Raw genomic sequence first — 18,636 nt, 5'->3', positions numbered from 1 at the left:
GGGCCTTTCCACTCCTTGTCAAATTTCATGCTCTCAGATTTTAAAACACACCTGAGGTTGCAGGCAGATCTCCCATCAGGAGTGTCCTTTCTTCAGGCACTTGTCTGTGACAATGTAGCAGGAATAGCTGGCCAGAGGGAGGGCTAATGAGGAAGAAAAACCTCCTGCCAGATGCAAATTTAACCTAACTCAGCTCCCAGCAGAAGAAAGTTATGACACCTCTACAGAGGGCCTGTATGAAGTGGGGTTTGCCCTCTGCTAAGTGCTGCTTCAGCATTGTCATTTGGATACCAGTTGTCCATGTGTCCTCAGCATAATTTGGGAACCACGGGACTGAGCAGGGCAAAGGAGAAGAAATTTCATCTTGGACGTGGCACTGTGGTGCCAAACCACTGCTGAATCACCCCCATAAACATTGCTTTGTCCCATCTCTAAGGATGGGCTAAGTTTTCACCTGAGGAGCATCAGGATGGTGCTTTCTCAGGTGCACGAGTTTGCTCTTTGTGAGACAATGGGATCCTTACTGGAGATCAGGTTGAATGGGTTCTTTTGGATCAGGGAAGAGGAAAAGGATTTTTAGGTTGTCTCTGTTGTTGGTTTTTAACCTCCTGGACATCCTGGAGCTAAACATCTCTGTCCTGCCTTCTCTTGCAAAAACAATCCCAGATGTCTTCTTGTCTTCCTCTTCTTTGTAGATGCATTTACAGTTACTTGTATGTTGTCACAGTTTAACACTGGGATGACAATTAACCAAATGAGAGATGCTCTCTATTAATCCCCCTCCCTGATAGAGAAAGGAGAGAGAATAATGGAGAGAGACTTATGAGTTGGAAACTAAACTACACAACTTTAATGGAACAGTAATGATAAAAAAAGAAAAACTAATAATTACATACACAGAAAAGTGATACCACGTTCCTCCCTGCTTCCCCCCAGTAATGCTCCGATCCCCTCTGAGGCTGCAGGGCAGCCCTGGAAAAGTCCAAGCTGGACTCCTGGAGTCAGCAGCAGTTGGGAGCTGGAGGCAGGAACACACAGATTCATGATGGCATGGATTAGGAGCACAGGCAGATGAACAGACAGAATCCTCCCAGGATGCAGAAGAAGGCAGGAAGAGATAAAGAAAGAGAGGTGCTTGACCCTCATGAGCCCTCAGATTTATTCAAAGTATGACATGTATGGGATGGAATACTCTGTTGGTCAATTTTGATCATCTGTCTTGTCTGCCCCTCCACAAAGGAGGGTGCAGGTGTGACCCCTTTACTCCCTTTCTCTTTCCAGAGCATAAGATGTTCCTCAGAACCGAGCAGTGGCCTTGGTTCTGCAGACCATTCTCTTGCCACAGCTATAACCATTATCAGTCTTAGAAGCAGACACTGACTCAGAAACTTACTGTTAATTCCAGCAAGTACAGCCACTTATAAGAGACTTAACTGAAAGCAAAATTACAAGACAAAATTAGTTCTATCCTGGCCCAAACCAGGACATATGTGTACCATAATCTACACAGAGCAAGAAATTTCTTTTTTTTCTAAAAGGTTTACACACTTCCCTAGTCAAGGGTTGGGGTCTTTTAGCATCTTTCTCCTTAAAATCACTAAAATATTCAGAATCAGACTGTGAGATCTAACCAAACACAGTAAAAAGGGAGATTCATCAACCTCATGGGAGACCTGGTGAAGAATCTGTCATGTGGTACACATTATTTTTTCTCTAACCATATTGTGCAAAAATTTATTTACTGGGCAGTCTGGTACTTTTTTTCTTACTTAGGAGAAGATTTGTGCCTCAGTAGATAAAATTTTTACAGTAAATTGCCAACAGGAATTCAAGTGTGCCATCTAAAAAGAATTTTTTCTGTATAAACTGGTAAAGTCTTTTAATTTTCTGAGCTTTCCACAGATCAAGAACACACTTTTTCTATTTGCTGGCCCTTGAGGTGAAAGTTGTGCTCACAGGTGTCATGTGCTGCAAGTCACAAGCGTGCTGACTCTGGAAAGACAGAAGCACTTCAGAGCTCCAGATAAAATCAGAAATGAGGCAACTTGCAGTCAAAGGATAAAAAGGGGATTACCTGGGAATAACTACAAGCACATAGGAAATAACTGAAAAAAATGCAATATTTAAATGGTACCAAGCCTAGCATTGGGAAGTGCAGTTGCCTCCCTCCTTGTGGAAAAGCAGGGAAATGTGTGCCAGTATTAAACCCAGAGGCTTTGGTTGCAATAGCAAGACTTTTATTTCACCCTCTTTGATTGAAACCAGCTGGGGACAGTTCATTCACCATTGCTCCTTGCTGCACACATGAATGGCATAGTCTGAAATCCTCAGTCCCTAAATCCTTTTCCAAAATAAAATTCTGCAGGTCATTTATAAATCTTTCTTTTCCTTCTGGCTATTTGATAAATGCAGACTTCTATATCCCTCTGTTAGTCCCTTTAGTGGCTGGGTAATCATATTACACAGAGGGATAACAACTTTTCTTGATTTGACACAGCTGTGAGAAGCCAGTGAGCACCTTGGCAGAAGCCTCTGCCCAAACCAAAGGTAATGTCACAGGCTGAAAATCAAAGATTCTTTTGGTGGGGAGGCTCCACTGAAGACTGCTCTGAAAAACATCACGCCTTTCTCTTAGACTCTGAGGAGTAGAAGTCCCACAGGGACTAAGAAAGGGGATTTGAGCTGTAGATAGGCAGAAATCAGACTTAGATCTGAGAGTAAAGAAACTCTTTCCTGCTGTTGGATTCTTGCATCCTCAAGGAAATAAAGATGCAACCCCAGTTTGAAAGGGAACAGGATTACATGAAAGCAGCATGAGCATTTTCCTCCCACAGATCATCCCACCCTGGAGCCCTGGGTTTCTCGTCAGTTTGGTCAAAAATGGACAACTGTCCTTCATTTATTGCTCTGTCCTCACTGTAATGCTCCTCTTCATTCTGTTTCTATTTAATTTATTCTCACAGTCCTACAAATTAATTTGGACAGATGTGTCTCTCTACTTGTAAGAAATAGGACTCAGGAAAATACATGAGAAACATATCAGAATGAAACTGAGACTTTTCTGCTTTTGTTTTTCTAAAGTGAAATAGATCATTTCCAGCACTATATTATTATAAATTATCATTTACAATAATTTTCTCACATAAAAAGAACTGATTGTATCTCCTGCTAGGCTAAATAATATGTTTCCTTAGCCATTTTCTGAGCTGCCAAGAACAAAACCACTTCAAAATTTATAGAATAATCCAGGCATTCCCTGGTACCCACTATGAGAAGTCAAATACAAAGCAGTCTTCCTTTCAGTGTTACTAAATTGAACATGTATGACCATATAAAGTGTAGGGAAAGCTACAGAAAACCAGCTGTCTGTGTGTCCTTGAATACAAATACAGATTTGGAACAGTGAGAGGGATAAGAAAGATGCCTAGGCCTACTCTGATGCCAGTCCTTTGAGGATGGCCTCTTGGGATGCAGAAAGGAGACGATGCTCCACCAGCACTGTGACTCATTTAGCTCTCGAGGAAACCCATCTGAAAGCAAACGTTGTGTGGGGATTTGTGACAAAAAACTCTTCCCTCCTGCTGCCACCAGCCTGGGGGTACCTGCCAGTAGGGAAGAGGTCTGTGTTTACTCCACATGTGAGGAGAAATTCTAGCCCAAGACTTTGGGGACACTGCCAAGCTGATTAGGAAAGGAAAAACTTCTTTAATATTCATGCTAACTGGATACAGAGTCAAATAGTGATTCCCAAACCACACAAATCTTTTCAACATTCCCTCTCCCCTGCTGAAATTTTCTGCTTCTGCACTGTCACCCATCACCAAACTGCACAACCCTGCTGTTGGCAATGTGGCTGGCTCTATTTGGGTGGCAGCAAAACTGAACCCTGAAAGGTTTGTCATGACTGGAAATGAGTCAGTTGGGAAATAACATTTTCAGGTGCATGCAGAAATCTAAGCTAAGTGTTTGCAGGTCTGGGGAAAGGATGACAGCCATAACAGTTAATGCCACACACAAGGCAGACACGTGGAGCCAGACAGAATGGCTCTTCTATGGATGTTTAAGTGAAAACTCATAAGTAGTGTCATCAAACTCCACCTCCTGATATGATGTCCAGACACATTTGCATCCTTGATACTCTGAGAAGGACATGGTCCATGCTCCACTGTCCACCCCTCCCACAATTGGCTCTCACAGTGTTCTGTGTTCCTAGAACAAGCAAATATTCACAAAGGGCACCATAATAGCCCAAAGGAATAATTTTTTGTGTCTGTGTGGTTATTTCAGTCCAAAATAATGAAAACAATGTGATGGCCATGTTGCACCACGCAATTTTTATACAACTTAAAAAAAGAGGGGATGCATGGGATGCCTTGGGATGTATTATGTGCCATAGACAGCTGTTTGTTGTTTGAATGTGTAGATTTACCAAAGAACATTTTTTGAGTACAGATACCAGGCATAGACTTTTCTGAAGAAATCAGACAATATTGCCACATTGAGCTGCTTGAAGGAGACACTGGCCTTCTCCTGGCAGCAATCCTTTTAGAGATCCCCAGTGCCAGAGAACATCTCTGTGCTGTGGCCCAGGATTCAGCCCATAACCTGAGTATGTCTGAATCACCATGACTGCTAAAACATGAGTTGGGAAGTTTGGTTTTTTCCTTTTTCATGTGAAGTTGAACAAAGGTACCAGATTTTGCTGAGAAACTGTAATGACATTTCTAAAAGGTATTTCCTGTCTCTTGGACATCTGTTAAGGCACATCTTAATGCTTATTTGTATTCAAATAAATTGAAATAAATATATGTGAAGTGAAATAATACCACTGACAGATTCTGTCTGAAAGAAAAGAAAGAAATTCTTGAAAAGAAACTTGGCCTTATGAGTTCACTCCCCCCCCTTTTTCTTCATCTTAAGTAGCCCAAGTGTGTCATCCTGCAGGGCATATTGTAAATTCTGGCTTTGATTCAGTGACAGTCTCAGCAGCTCAAGGTATCTGCAAACCCTGTTTACCAGTCCAGTTAAAGTGGTTTTATGGCTGCTGTATATCTCTGAAGATTTGCAAGCCAGCAATGTGTACCACTAAATCAACCTGTGTAGGTTTTACTAGACTTTTTGAGGGAATAACAAGAAGGATTCTATTGCTTTACTTCCTAACCTTTGGTGTTTTCAAGAGCTTTTTGTCATTCTGAAGTTGTGCCCAAATGGTTGAGATTTAATGCAGGATTTATTACTCATCTTTATTGTTTGGGTTCTGCTTTGCGGTTTATTAAAGTCCATAGAGTTTGAAACAGCCACCTGTGTACAAATCAAACTATATAAATAAACTACCCTCTACCAGAGGAACATAATATTTAGGGTTTGTTCACAAGGGAAAATGTTCTGATGTAAGTGTGAACATCAACTGGAAATGCAGTGGCTGATGTACATCCAGTGTTTGAACAGATGCTCTCATTCTGCACCAAGTGCTTCATTTGTCTCATCTTATTTTGATTTGGAAGTAAAATACACCATAAAAAAGCAGTCAGGGGTTATCAAGACTATTTACAGACTAATCTTGAGCCAGTGGGAGTCAGTGAGATGGAATAGCTGTTCTGCACTACCCTTAACAAGTTGTTTTCCCCAGATGTACTGCTTGTACATGGTCCATTTCCCAAATACCCACTTGTCTCTACCTGACAGCACTGTGCAATCCTTCCTTGTGAAGCTGATTTTCTTCTCCTGAAATCTGAATACACAGGCACAGCCTGTGCCTTCTTAAACGTCCATGGTCACCAAGACCAGGGAGCTGGAAAGCAAGGACAATAAAACCAGCAAGAAATTACACATCTGAATCATCAAGACCAAATAGATCGGTCAGCTTCAATTTCTAAAAAATTCATTCATTCAGCTGAGGTATTGCTAATACAGCTCAGACTGGGATCTTTTGTTCTGCATCTTCTGTACAAGCTTGATCTTCACCAAACCTGAGAGGCACATGGGTGACATCCTTGGCTCTGTGTGATGCTTCTTAAAAATCAAACAGTTGATGTGAGATGCAGATGAAAGTTCCTTTAATCGCATTTTAAACGTGTCTGCCTTTGAATTAGGTCTCTGTGTCCTCATAAGGGTTTGCTGTCCTCATGCTACAGAAGCCAGAAGCTACCTGTTGAAAAGGGACATACTCTGTTCCTTTGAGGAGAGGAGCAACATGTTTACTCCCTGTAGAGATATGAAAAGAGAGAGTTGGGATGGGAGTTAATTCCATGCAGCAATGCATGGAATCATTTGTGGGATCCCCTACATCAGCTGAACTGGGATGTACACAAAACACAGGATTCAGCTGTCAATGTTTTCTGCTACCAAGTCATGGTACCTCTGGTATTTTCAAAATGTATGCAGGCAAGTTACTTGTGGTTGTAGGAGGAACATGCCTTAAATAGTCATTTAGAAAAACCTCCATGAATAGCAGTACCTGTTACAGCTCTGTTAGGCCCTTGCCAAAGGAATGGCAAGGAAATGTAAAAACTCTAGCTACAAACTGAAGCTCATTTCCATTTTTTAAAGCCAGAAATCTAGATTTAGATGCCAGTCCCCCAAACAAAGCAGGTGGGAATTGCTGCTCTTGTATTTTGGGTGAGGAGTTGTAACTGATTTATCCTTTTACTTGAAAATAAAAGCTGGCAATTTCACTAAAATTTTCCTCTTTCTGGTGCTGCTGACTCTCATCCCCCTGCCTTCTGATGCAACTGAATCATAAGGTCTGTAGTAATGAAAGGCATCTTTTTACTCTGTCTATAGCATTGTTCATTTTATCTCTGCAGCTCACACTTGGTCCCTGAATGAAATGAAAAAACAGCCCTGCTGTTATCAGTACAGGGCAGAAATGAACAGGAAACTTGTGGTATTGCTCTGACTGGTGCTCCATCTTCATGCAGCTGAAATATAATGCTGGGTGCCTTCAGTATCCCTTCAACTCATCCTAAAAAGAAAAGGAACATCAAAGCATTCCCCATTTTTCTGGAGCTGTTGGGCACCCCGGATTACCCAGCCATGGGTAGGAAAAGCAGCTCCTGCAGCCAACATTTTCCCCCACCCCATCAGTTGGAGTGACAACTTTTCTTTTCAGGAAACAGCTTTCCTGGAGTCACTGGAGGTTGCCAATGAAGTCAACCCAGGAGCTGCCACAAACTCCATGAGTTTGCACCTCACCCATTGGCATCTTGTAGCCTAAGTTCAAGCATCCAGAACTTGTGCAGTCCTGGAACAGAAAGAGAAAGGGTGATACCACAGGCTCTCCACCAGCTTCTGCCTTGAGCAGATAAGAATGGTGGTCTTGTAAAGTGGCCCAAGGCATTGGCATGACTCAGTTCAAAACTGTGCAGATAAAATAAGATAGTGTTAGAAAACTAAAGAGTAGTGGTGTTAGAAAAATAAAAAGCTAAGTTCCAGAAGCACCAAAAGAATAGAACATTTGAAGAGAATAATAGTCTAATATTATTACTGTTATTATTATTCATTTATACTGTGCCTGGACTCCACAGCCTCCCTCTAGGACTGGGGCTGTTATGCCAGGTAGTGGAAATGTGTGCAATGAAGAGATAGCCTCTGGTTTGAAAGGGCTTCAGTTTAAGCATCAGCGTGGGAAGAAGGGAAAGGAATGGATGTAGCAGTACCATTTAAGTGCTGATGTTGAAAGGATGAGTTTCATGACTCATCCTGAAGCCTTACTCTGAACCAGTAAGGATAATAGGCACACAGGCCACAAGGTAGGGCACAGAATCATCCAGCACCATAAGAAATTCTTCTCTAATTTTTTTTTTCTTCCTCAGAAGCCAAATACAGAGCCTGGGATTTCTGCTCAAAGATGCAAAGGGGTCTGAAGCTCCTATGTTATGCTAACTTTCCACAGGAGTCAGACTCCTAACTGCTTTTATCCAAACAGGGCTGAATTATCACTCACTGCTTCACAACTCCACATTTTGCTGTCTTCACAGCACATCATTCCTTTTGCTGTCTGAATATTGCTTCTCTTTGAGAGACAACATGACAGCATCCATTTGGGGGAAGGGAAAGAGAAAAATATTGAAAAAAAGCCACCAGCAACCAAAGAAACACAGACTGTTTGAATTTTATAAGGCACTAGCAGCATTTGCATAAGTTCTTGAAGAAAAGGTAGAGTGGGCTTGAATCAAATGGAGCAGTCCAAGGAGAATGAAGTTCATCACCTGGCCTTGCTGTTCATGACAGGTCAAGGACATAGCACATGTTCCTGGGGAAGACAAAGTTTGCACAGCTCCCATTGCCTTCAGGGCTGTGTTTTCAGAGGGCAATACTCTAAAGGGACATTCACAGTCCTGCAGGGTGAACCACAGCTCAGGCTGCCTCATATTGGCATCTCTCAGTGTTAAGTTTGCTCCCACTGTTCCTTCAGCTGTTGCCATGGAAAGGTTTTTAGCATTTTGACTGTGTGGAGACTGCAGGGAGAAAAGATTCTCAGTCCTAAGACAAAAAGTTATCTTTCCTCCTAAGATCAGGATTTCACAACCTAGTCATAAACCAGTACCCAGAACACTTTTAATCCTCTTACAAAAAACCATACCACTCTTGAGCACCCTAGAAAAGGCAGACATGATTTCATCTTTATCATAGTTGATAAAAGCCTCTGCTAAGGTGGCAGGAACCTGCTGGAGATCACTACACCCAAGATCCAAGAACAAAAAGAATTATGCTTTTATTGCTACCAGGTGTTGTGGGGCAATTGGGTGGAAGCAAACGTGTGCTACCTGTGGCTGAGGTTTTTGAAAGTAGAGAAGGAATTCAGATTAGAGCAACTGCAAGAATTGCAGGTAACGTCAGTGCTGGTCTTCCCCTCCATTCTTTGTGGAAAGCCTGTAAAGTGGTGGCAGCACAAACCCCAGAGCCTGGCAGACCAAAGCTTAGTTCATGAAACTCAGCTTCTGCAGGACCAAAGTTTCACACAGGATCCTTTCTTAGTGTGGCCCCAGTTAAATGTCACAACGGGGTCAGCATCGTGCTGCTGCTGGAACATGAGACGTGGTATTTTTCCTTCTCTTGTGTAAATTCAGTTTCCTTTGGGATGTCTGTCAGTCACAGCTCTATCTGTTACGTGCCAGAGATATTTGAGAAATAACTGTGTATAGCTATGAGTGTCGTTTCTTTTTTTTCTTAAAGGATGGAAATGGTGTTTTTTATTATTGTGTTTAACCTCTTCTTCCTCTACTCCACCTTCAGGTATCTCCATGCCTATACCTGTCTTTGGACTACAAGATGACTCCAAAGTGTTTAAGAAAGGCAGCTGCTTACTTGTAGATGACAATTTTGTCCTAGTGGGCTCTTTTGTGGCATTCTTCATCCCTTTGACCATCATGGTGGTCACCTACTTTTTAACTATCAAATCTCTGCAAAAGGAAGCTATGCTGTGTGTGAACGACACTGGCCCAAAGACCAAGTTTGCTTCATTCAGCTTCCTCCCTCAGAGTTCCCTGTCCTCAGACAAACTCTTTCAGCGCTCTTTGAACAGAGAGGTGGGGACTTCGGGGAGGAGAACCATGCAATCCATCAGCAATGAGCAGAAGGCTTCCAAGGTTCTTGGCATAGTCTTCTTTCTGTTTGTTGTGATGTGGTGCCCCTTTTTCATCACCAATGTGATGGCCGTAATTTGCAAGGAGTCGTGCAACCAAGAAGTCATTGGAGGACTACTTAATGTCTTCGTATGGATTGGATACCTGTCTTCAGCTGTCAACCCACTGGTATACACACTCTTCAACAAAACTTATCGCTCAGCTTTCTCTCGTTACATTCAGTGTCGCTACAAGGAGGAGAAGAAACCTTTCCAGCTGATTTTAGTGAACACCATCCCAGCACTTGCATACAATTCCAGCCAGCTCCAGTTAGCCCAAATGAAGAGCTTGAAAAAAGAAGCAAAAATTATGGCAAAGGATTATTCAATGGTCACAATAGGAATACATCATTTGGATGGGACCTCCAAGGGAAGTATCAGCCCAGGGAATGAAAAGGTCAGCGGTGTCTGATGGTTGGCAGCTGCCATGACAACCACCGGTGTGGATGCTGGAAATTTCACCTGGCTGTCAGGAGCTCTGATAGCTTAGGAAAATCAGCCCTGTTCAAGAGACCCATCCTCCAATTAACATCACTTACACCTCATATTATCCTCCGGATGAAAAGCAGGGTTGAAATGGTATCAAATGTGCAATTTTTTTTCATACAGTACTTTGGCTGTTTTAAGCACAGGCTTTATTAAACTTATTTTTTTAATATTCTAAAGGATATATTTCTTAAAGAAGAAAAAATAAATGCAATTTCTGGTATTATAACATGGGCTGTGAAGAAACCTGCACATTTCTTTTCTCTTTGCAAATGAAACCTAAGCTGTCCTTTGATGTCCTCACAGAGTAGGCTCTGGCTAGTTTGTCTTGCTACAATGGAATTTTGTTATCATTAACTGAATGAGCACTTTACAGAATTTTAAATAAAATGATGGTTAATTTGATAATATATATTTAACATAAATCTTAGCGTATTAAAGAAAAATCTATTAAAACGTGTAAAGACTAATTATATGGACATTTTGGTAACTGTTTTTATGCCTATTTTTTTCTTCTGAGTGACCATTCTGAAACGTTACTGGGCTTTTCTGCCATTCTTTCTGTAGTTCACTTTAGCAGTCTTCAGAGGTAAATTATACTTGAATGATCCTTTGTTTCTACCATTGTTCTTAATCTTTATTTCATATCTTGTACTTTATTTCCATTCAAAATTTCCATCTGTTCAGCTGAAAACTTGAAAGTAATTTTTTCAGAAGTAATTACTGGACTTGATTCCCTACTTCTTCCCACTGGTGTTAACAGAGAAGTGAAGTGAGAGAAGAGTGGAAAATCAAGTACAACATTGCTAGATAATTTCAGGAACCATTCCATATCCAGGCCTCTGTTCAACTCAAACAGAGCATGATTTAAATAATGTCAGTGAAAATTTTTCAGGAGTAAATCTTTTAGTAAAAGGTTGCAGCAGGGCCTTTGGTTAAAAAGGGCATTATAAAGATATATTTCTGAGTTTGTTTTTGTGCTCGGAGAGCCAGAATTATTAGAAAACTTGTACTTGCCCAGAATTGTTTTCCCTGGTTTTGCTGTTTTGCTATTATGGTAGATTGCTCAGGAACAGTAGGTAGCTTGCACTATTAGGACTCAGCCTTAATGAAATATGTATGGGCAAATGAAGCCCACTTGAAAAACAACAGGACTTAAAAGTGGCACTGTATTTTACTCACATAGCTCCAAAGGCAGAATACTTCACATAAAAACCATCAAATACATTGCTTGACAGAAATGCCTAGTCATGAAACTCTTTCCTTTTGGGCACCACAGAGAATTCCCCTGGAGCCAGTAGGACTCTGCTGCAGAGCAGAAATACAAATGTTGCATGAATCCACCTGCAAAACCTAAATTGAAACATTTGATTTGTTCCATGAATTTTGCAGCCATAATCATCAAAAGAAGGATGTATTCCAGTTTCAGATCCTGTCCACTTTAAAAAAAAAAAAAAGACATCATCTACCCAGAAGCCAAACAGCAATGCCTTCATCCATCCATCTCTTGAAGCTTTTCAGTTTTCATAGACCAATTCATTTTCTACTAAGGCAAGGGAAGAGACAAAGAGAAACTGAATCTGATTCTAGGCTACCAACTGGGGCGATTGGGGGGTGCAGAGGGGGTTGGAAGAAGCAGACCTTTAGCTTAAAATACTGATCTGTGCTAGAAGAGGACTCCAAAGCTCTTGCTAGTATGATAACTAAATTTTCCAGTGTTATGGGCCAGTTCCTCCTGTGTGGGATAGGTCAGAGCCATTGTACACAGGTCACACAGGAGCTCTGTGTGCACATGGTGACACTAATTCCATAACCCTTGGTCAAAGTGCTGTGCTGTAGCCTCATGGCTAGTGATGGCTAGTAGTGATGCCACTGGCTTGTGGCCACTAATGTTTTCCCCCCAAAACTGTGAATTTAGAGTCAACTGATAATCAAGGATCTGGAGAACAAATCTTATGAGGAGCAGCTGAGGGAACTGGGATTGTTCACTCTGAAAATAAAAAGGCTGAGGGGAGACCTTGGTCTCTAAAACTACCTACAATGTGGTTGTAGCCAGGTGGGTGTTGATCCCTTCTCCCAGGTAACAAGAGATAGAACAAGAAGAAATGCCCTCAAGTTGTGCCAGGGGAGGTTTAGATTCAATATGAGGAAAAATTTCTTTAGTGAAAGAGTTGTCAAACACTGGAATAGGCTGCTCAGTTTGTATCACACAGGCCAGACAGGTAAGGGATGGAGCACTGCTGGAGCACAAGTGGTTTGGGACATCTCATGAAACAAGGTACTGAAGTAACTCCTGGTATCCAGATGTCTCTACTCCACAACTGAAGTGATGGTTTTGAGGATTCACCCATAGGAACAGGCAAGGCAGGGAAGAAGCAGGCAGTAATAAAACCAAAGGTATTATGTGAATAAGAGATCTGAGGCTCAGGACCTGTCATCAAACCAGATTGCCTTTATATGATGAATACTGACACAGGATCAAAGGTCTCAACCTCATGTGTTGGGGGGGAAAGAAAACACGGATGCTCCCACCAGTGGAGAGAATTTCCATGTTGTGTGCAATTCGTGTCCACCTGGATGCAAGCATCTCTGGCCTTGCAAAAAAAAACAAAAAAAAAAGACACTGATGGTATGGACAACTTGGGTCCTATTGCCCAATTGTGCCAGAGAACAGAGCCTTCCAGCATACTGTATGATGTATCTGACACCCTGCAATTCTTCAAAGCTCAGTTTCTCCCAAAATTCCTGAGGATCTGGTTGCTGGTCTGCACCATCTCCTTCACCAGCTTGCACTTGATAAACTGCAATTGTGCATTTAACATTCACTGCTTATGCTTTCTGCTTACTGTCTGCATTTTGCCCACGTGGCAGAGCAAATCAGTCTCCCCTGTTCCTCTTCCATTTCACCTCCTGTTCCTCTTTCACAATGTCATATTGCTCAGGTTGCAAATACTGACAGGGAATTTTTCACTACAAACAGAAAGGGTTTCAATTATTTGCTTGATGTTTCATTAAAAGATGACTCTGACCAGTAATTTTTTTTCCAGCTTCTTAAAGTAAAATCTATGTTTTGGAGCTATGAGATGACAGCTTTTATTTAATTGACAGCTGGAGGTAAAATAACACTTTTTTTTTTTTTTTGCTTAGAAGCAGGGATATCTGATGCCTGATATTTTAATAATGCGAGCACTCAGATAGGAGCTTTTATTGAGTGATCAGCAGCTTTTGTCTAAGAAGCCTCTCAAAGCCAAGAATGCACAGCAGATAAAGACCAATATCTCCAGCTCTTTATAGACATCTTTCACAGTTTGGTAAGGCCTGATTCTGCCACCTTGCACCAAAATGTTAATAGATTTTTGTGTGGTTTGCCTTAGTGAGGATGACAGAGTCAGAGTCTAAATTTGTACTGCCCTCCATGCCAGATCTGCAAGAGGTCATTCATCACTAGATAGCAATTAAAAGAGTCATTATGTTGCAGACAGATGACAAAGTTCAGCTGTTTAAAACCAGAACTTACGGCACTGGGCCCACACTTGGGATGAACACAACAGTTTAGTTTGAGGAGCTTCAGAGCAAAACTTCCATCTTGCAAAAAAAAATTGAGTGTTTTCATTATGCATCAGACTGGAATGGAAACTTTTGTAATTTTCCAGGCAAGAAAAAGAGAAGACATTCACACAGATTAGCTCAGAGGCTAGGGCCTTCCCTTCCCTAACAGGAGAAGCATGCTGACTCAACCTGTTGTATCTGCATCCAAAAAACCTGCTTTGTCTGAAAAAAAAAAAAAAAAAATGTTTCAATCAACAATTTTTCAAGTAGATCAATGTTTTATTACTGTTAAAACTGCATCTGAAAAATGTCCAAAGACATAAAGCTCACCATGTATCTCCTAAGCTGGTGTGCATACTTTATACACTTCAGGGTAAAAAATCCTATGTATCTATCTCATCCAACCAATCATGCACTGTACTTATGTAATTATTGCCAAACCGTGAGATGCATTCTATTTTGAATACCTATCTGTTTGCTTATGTAAATACATCCAGAAAAACATTTGTTGTATTTTGTAAATGTTAATGTAAAATGGTGTTCCAATGCTTTATTGTTTTGTCAGATCCCACTGCTAGTAAAGCAGATTAAACTATTTAAATGCCCTCGGTTGTTTCATAAACTGGAGGTTTGTCTTTAGTTATTTTGGTTTGGTTAAATCTCCCATAGATATCCACAGTACAATGTCTCTTGAAGGATAAAATAATTTTAAATATCTTTCTGGACAAAGACAAAGGCCTTGATGCAGAATTTCACTGTCTCAGTAAACCGGTTCAAAACGAGACATTGCAATCATTCTCTTTTTCTAAGGACAGCCATTCTACTGAAAAATTCTTATTCTTTGGGGAAGTACATGGAGTTTAAAACATTTCAGTCTGAAGAGCAACTTACTTGCAATAGTACTATGTCATTTAAATTAATTTAATTAGAACTTGCACGACAAGATTAAAATTAATAAGCAGCATAAATAAATAGCATTATAGACGCAAATAACACCTGAGTCATGGAATCACAGTGCCATCTATTGGTCAAGTGGATTTTGTTACTTTTTTTTCTTTATTAAAACCAATGTAGATTTATTCTTCCAGTTCATCTCAGAGCATACAAGATCTTGTTACAATTACAATGCATATCAAGCTAAGATCGCTGTTAATAAAACGTCCTCTCAAACTGTGCTGTAGTGTTAAGGTTTCATAGAATCATAGAATGCCTTTAGGGTTGGAAGGAACCTTAAAGATCACCTGGTTCCAACCCCGCTGCATGGGCAGGGACACCTCCCACCAGACCAGGTTGCTCAAGGCCCCATCCAACCTGGCTTTGAACACTGCCAGGGAGGGGGCAGCCACAACTTCCCTGGACAACCTGTGCCAGTGTCTCACCACCCTCAGAGGAAAGGATTTCTTCCTCATGTCCAACCTAAATCTCCTCTCTTCAAGTTTGAAACCATTGCCCTTCTCTCACTACACACCCGTGTAAAAAGCCCAGCCCCAGCTTTCTTCTAGGCCCCCTTCACATTGGAAAGCTGCTTATAATAACAAGCTGTGGGATGTGTGTGGGAAAGCATACAAAGACATATTTTTCAGAAGTTATCAAATAAAGGGAAATAGATAGTTTTACCTACAAACCTGTGAGGCATCATGGGGTGAAATGTGCCAGATGAGATCCTTGAACTGAAAATTCACTCAGTTTTACCTCTGTAGTACCAGACTACTGTACACAGGCTCTAGGATATGGTAATCTCTTACTTTCTTTGGAAAACTTCTTTCAGATTTACCTGTTTTGCCATACTTTGCACTGATCATTGAAAGATAATACGTTTAGCTTATCCATCTGGCACTTCAAGCCATAAAAGCAAAGACATTTGGAGAAGAAGCTTTTCAAATTTATAGTATCATCTTCTGAGGACACTCCTTGAAATATGGCAAAGGGTCCTCAGAAATTTTAGATAGTGCAGTGAAGTTTTTGATATACCTGCAATTTTAATGTATGAGACCTGGCAAATAGGCACACCAGCTCAATAGGCTCCTTGATTGAATCTTATTCTGCCCAATGTAATTTAATGACAAACATATCACATTCCCTGACCCTAAAATTAGCTCAAACAATAGTTCTGCAAACCATAATTTATTATGTCCAAAGTTATTTGACTACACAAAAGTAGTACTTTTCACTCAGATTCAAATTTTCCCTTTAAGGTAAAGAAAAGATGACAAAGTCAAGAGTTTTATTCAAATCTGGTGTATGCAATGTTTACACATCTACATGTGCAAAGTTGCAGATACTCTTAGTGTTTGCAGGATATCAACTGGGAGTAACTGCATCTAAACTGCTTGGGTTATATCACTGTGTAACCAGTACAAAGCCAAGTAAGATGATGGTTGTAGTTGTGCTAATATTTTAGCTACCAAATTCTAATCAGAATGGAAAATTAAAAACTAATGCAAATAAATCTTTTAGGTGGTTGTGGAGAAAAATTACAGTTCATCGTGGCCAGGGATTAGACTTGTTTGGGTTTTACCTAAAGTGTGCAAGTTGATGTATTTTAAATATGACTGTTTTGGCAACTTGGGCATGAAGAGAGTGTTCAGAGACTCAAACCTTCCTTATGAGACTGCAAAATATAAGCAGAATGTTTTGTTTTGTTTTGTTTTTTTAAAAATGTGTTCACAGTGGAGATGCTTTGGAAGGAACCTATGTCAGCAGACTACCTTGCAGTTATGTATCAGAAGATTTGCCTCAAATGAGATTGTCAGTAAAAAGATAATGAAGCTAAAGAGAAAGCTGTAGAGAGATTATGCAAAGGACATAAAGCAACCTATGGATGTATTCTCAGGAGGGAGTCAGCATGTATGTGCATCAGCATGGTCCCTCATCAAAGGCTCAAGAGAAACAAACCAGAAGTTAAGAAAGAAGGTTCTCACCAGGTGAAAGAACCCCTGGGAGATAGGCAGGGCACCAGTGAGTCCCACAAAGGCCACTAGAAAAAAATATATCAAAAGTAACAGTGTACACAGTGAATAACTGATTGCCAAGACCTCCTGATACTCTGTGATGGCTCTGGAAATGGCAAATGAAATTCAATGGAGGAAAAATAAGGTGATGGATTTTGAGGGGGCAGGGGAAATCAACTCTACATACAGAATAATGTGCATTAAACTGATTTACTAGGTGGGAATGAGATCTTTGTGTCATGGTACTGTGAAAAAAAGTGATCAGCAGTGCTCTAAAAAGTATCTGAGGATGACTGTAAAGGGTACAGAGAAAAAGGACGATCACAGTTATAGGATGGCTTCCATACAGGCAAATATATAAGTAGATTAGGACTCTTAAAAGACAGGACAAATTCATGAACCCAAAGAGAGATCTTTACCTCTGGAGCTGCTTGCCAAATGCTTGTGCTCTTTCTGCTACCAGTTTGTGCCACAGCTCATCTTCAAAACAGGGTGTTGGGCTGAAGGAACTTTTGGGCTGCACAACAGCTGCTCTGCTGTTAGATTTCACACTGATAAAAGTGATCTGTATATCAAATCCATTAGGCAAATACTTAGTCTTCTGCTCTTGATCTTCCATAAGTGCTTGAATAAGTACATTTGCAATTGACCTAAAAAATCTCAAGGAATTAATTTGTAAATTCTTGGGTCATAAATCACTTAAAAGACAAATACTAGCATTTTGTTAGTTCACAGTAACTCTTCCTGTCATATGAAAGTGTTCTGTAGCAATAAAAAAATGTGGTAGTCTGAAAATCTCTAAAACACTTCTTCAGTGCTCTCAGGAACCCAGTAATAAAAATCATGTTCATGCAACCACACAAATGCCATAGGAAATGGAAGCAAAACAACCAGTAGTTAAAATTGTGGTTGCTGAGTTTCCAAGCAGATTTATAACCTGCTTGTTTTGTAAAGTCTCTGCTGTTCAATAATTTGAAGTGACAAAGATGTTTAGGCAATTCCTGTCTCTTTGCAGAAAAAGCAAAAGGGATGTGAATTAAAAACTTGTTTTTCACTGAGTCAGTTTTTTAGGCTGGAAACTGCTTGGGGTGTGCTGGTTAAGTGTCCAGGTCTAAATGAGTTGACTCAGCTCCTAAAGGAAACAAGGAAAGAGCAGAAGCATGAGATGAATATTTAAGGCAAGTTGGAAGAATCACCTTTTGGAATGGCCTACTGAAGAAAATCCCATGAGAATAAAACAGTTTGTTTCATGACTAACAGCAGTTATAACAGAGCCACATAACACTGCTTTTCAAGACTAAATATTTGGGGCTGATGGGGCTAAGGTTGGAGATGGGGTACACAGGCTGAATTTCCCACTGTAAAGGATTATTAACAGTCACATTTGGGGTCCTTGAATCATAGAATCATAGAATTGGCTTGGTTGGAAGGGACCTCAGAGATCATCAAGTCCAACCCTTGAACCACCGTTGTGGTTGCTAGACCATGGCACTGAGTGCCACATCCAGTCTCTTTTTAAATATCTCCAGACACGGAGAATCCACTACTTCCCTGGGCAGCCCATTCCAATGCCTGATCACCCTCTCCGTAGAGAAATTCTTTCTAATATCCAACCTAAACCTCCCCTGGCACAACTTGAGACCATTGAGGAACAAGATAGACTGTTTGCTGAATGGGTTCTTTTGAGCAGCAATCACCTGGGAGAAGATGAAAAGATTGATTGATTGATTGATTGATTGAACTGTGCCCTTTCTGATCTGTCCGAGAAGGAAGCAGTTGGCAAAAGAGAACCCTGTGACACTTAAAGTGAGGTTTCACCTGACTGACCTACATCTAAGGAAGAAATGGAAATAAAGAAGCATTTTTAACAGATTACTGCATTCACTGGGAGACTACAATAAAATATATGTATCTTTCCAATACTTCTAAGGAAAATGTAGCTTCTGCTGGGACCTATTTGCTGATGGAAGTACGGCAAGATAAAAATCACCAAAAGAAGACACTCAGAGAGCAGAGCCCAGAAAT

General features: G+C 40.7%; 1 protein-coding gene across 1 annotated transcript in view; it reads left to right on the top strand.

The window, feature by feature from the left end:
* HTR2A (5-hydroxytryptamine receptor 2A) overlaps nt 1–10,251 on the top strand; it is a 28,057-nt gene extending 17,806 nt beyond the window's left edge. Inside the window, 1 exon segment of the mRNA XM_030459979.1 lies at nt 9,238–10,251. Within this exon segment, the coding sequence (XP_030315839.1) occupies nt 9,238–10,037 (800 nt within the window). The 3' untranslated portion in view covers nt 10,038–10,251.
* The last annotated feature ends 8,385 nt before the right edge of the window (nt 10,252–18,636 follow it).

Source organism: Calypte anna, chromosome 1 (assembly GCF_003957555.1).
Source record: "Calypte anna isolate BGI_N300 chromosome 1, bCalAnn1_v1.p, whole genome shotgun sequence".
Classification (NCBI taxonomy): Eukaryota; Metazoa; Chordata; class Aves; order Apodiformes; family Trochilidae; genus Calypte; species Calypte anna.
Note: the sequence above shows the minus strand (reverse complement) of the source record. Positions and strands in the feature narration are given on the sequence as shown.